This window comes from Rhinolophus ferrumequinum, chromosome 10 (genome assembly GCF_004115265.2).
Source record: "Rhinolophus ferrumequinum isolate MPI-CBG mRhiFer1 chromosome 10, mRhiFer1_v1.p, whole genome shotgun sequence".
NCBI lineage: Eukaryota > Metazoa > Chordata > Mammalia > Chiroptera > Rhinolophidae > Rhinolophus > Rhinolophus ferrumequinum.
The window spans coordinates 34,787,648-34,789,617 of NC_046293.1; the positions used below are offsets into that span (position 1 = coordinate 34,787,648).

The 1,970-nt window shown below is 40.1% G+C and overlaps 1 protein-coding gene across 1 annotated transcript; it reads left to right on the forward strand.

Moving 5' to 3' along the window:
- Window positions 1-534: 534 nt before the first annotated feature.
- On the forward strand, window positions 535-1,131 carry LEUTX (leucine twenty homeobox). Its single transcript, XM_033117655.1, has one exon. It carries the CDS (start codon window positions 535-537, stop codon window positions 1,129-1,131), a length of 597 nt encoding a protein of 198 aa, XP_032973546.1.
- Window positions 1,132-1,970: the final 839 nt, after the last annotated feature.

Genomic DNA, 1,970 nt, shown 5'->3' on the forward strand with positions numbered 1-1,970 from the left:
CTCTTAGAACCTGTGGTTTTTTTCTTTGAAATTAGATCTGTGATACATCTTGAATTAATTTTTGTATATAGTATTAAAGACAGTTTAAGTTTCATTCTTTTAATGTAGATATCCAATTAATACAACCTCACTTGTTGCAAAGACCATTCTTTCCCTCACTAAATTACAGTGGTACCTTTGCCATATATCAGTTGATTGTACATGTGTAGGTCTGTTCTCAGACTCCATTCTTTTTCATTGTTGCAGTTTTGTCCATTGTTCTAATCACTTTAGATTTATAAAAGTCTTGAGAGATGGTAGGGCAAGGTTTGTTTCTCTATTTCAATATTACTATGATTTTGTATTTTCATGTAGTTATGGAGCCAGTTTATCAGTTCTTGCAAAAAATCGCTAGGTTTTGATTATGATTACATTAAATACACAGGTCAATTTGGAAAGCATTGTTATATTAAAAACATTGAATCCGACACACAGACAAAATTCGGGAGCTCAGAAAGACACACAGCTGATAGGATCATTCTACTTCTAAAAGATATGGCAGAAAAGCCAGGGTCTACTCACCAGTACCGCACCATCTTTAGTCCGGAACAGCTTAGAACACTGAAAGATACATTCAAAAAGACCATGTACCCACATTGGGTTACCATGACAGCACTTACTTCAGCTACTCATCTTGATGCGTTAGTAACAAAGACTTCGTTCAAGAACCAATACATCAAAAGGAGGAAGCAGCAGCTACAAACTCAGCCAAGTCTGTCAGTAGAAGCACCAAGCCAGATCATTTCAGTAAAGGAAGAGAACCCTTTACCTGTAACTTCTACAAATACTCATCCCACGAGTTCCAGAATTTCGGATGCCAATGACCATGAACCACCTAAGCCTTCTGGTATTGAGCAACCTAGTGGGGCTGGTGCTTCTGTGTGGAATGCATCAAGGGATTCTCAGCCTCATGACCTCCAGCAGCTATGTCTGGGGGTCTCTGATCCTCCTTGGGCCTCCATTCCCTATGACATAGATCAATTTGTACAACTACATGCCTTACCTGGGGATGAACATCCCAGCAGTCTGGATCAGTACCTCCTCCCTGGTGGAGGGGGCATGGCTGGCAATGATCCTCAGTGTGATGGCTGACACATCCACAGTGCCTGAGAAAGGTCTGGGATCCAAATCTTGCCAAACTGAGACATTTCCAAACACTTTCCATGGGTCGACTCCAATCTAAACAGATCAGAGCTCAGGAGTTTATCTTTTTCCTGTGAGAAGAAAGAAATCCCTCTACTTTTCATCAGTGCCTGAAATTTCTGTCCATTGAGTCTCCTCATCCAAATTTCAGTATCAGAACAGTCATCAGTGCCTTTGGAGAAAGCAGAAACAGGCTAGTTTTCCTTGGGTCTTAGCGTGTCCGAATTGAGTTTAGCTCCATGAAAGCACCCCAACTGAAGTCAATACCATGTAGAAATTCCTGTTAACCTATGGACTAGCTTTATTTCAAAAAAAAAAAAAAAAAGAAAAAAGAAAAAAAAGAAAAACATTTAGGAGTATGACATTAGCAAGATTGGTGGACTGGGAGGTCCCAGCACTTGTACCTCAAGAAAAGAAATGATTTAACAACTACTCATCAATGAAAATAGTTCTGAGAACTCTGGAGTACAATGAAGCTGCAGAAACCCAGTGGAGCACAAAAATCAAATATAACCACATATTTGGCCACAGATGGCCACAACAGCACAAATGAGACACTAATAACAGAGGACTTCCAGAACAGCTTCAGAAAGTGGCAAGAACAATAGGATAAGTGTGTTCAAAGTGAGGGGGAGTATTTTGAAGGAGGTTAATGGCGATGTGTCTTTTACTGCAATCTTTTTTATTTAAACATTCACCGTATTTTGTGATCACACCTCATACAATACTACCAAAGGTGGTACAGGCCATAAGGACCCCACACTGTTCCCCCGGAATTAAAGATCCCT

Coding starts and splice junctions, on each gene's coding strand:
- LEUTX (XM_033117655.1), top strand. CDS start 535: ATGGCAGAAAAGCCAGGGTCTACTCACCAGTACCGCACCATCTTTAGT.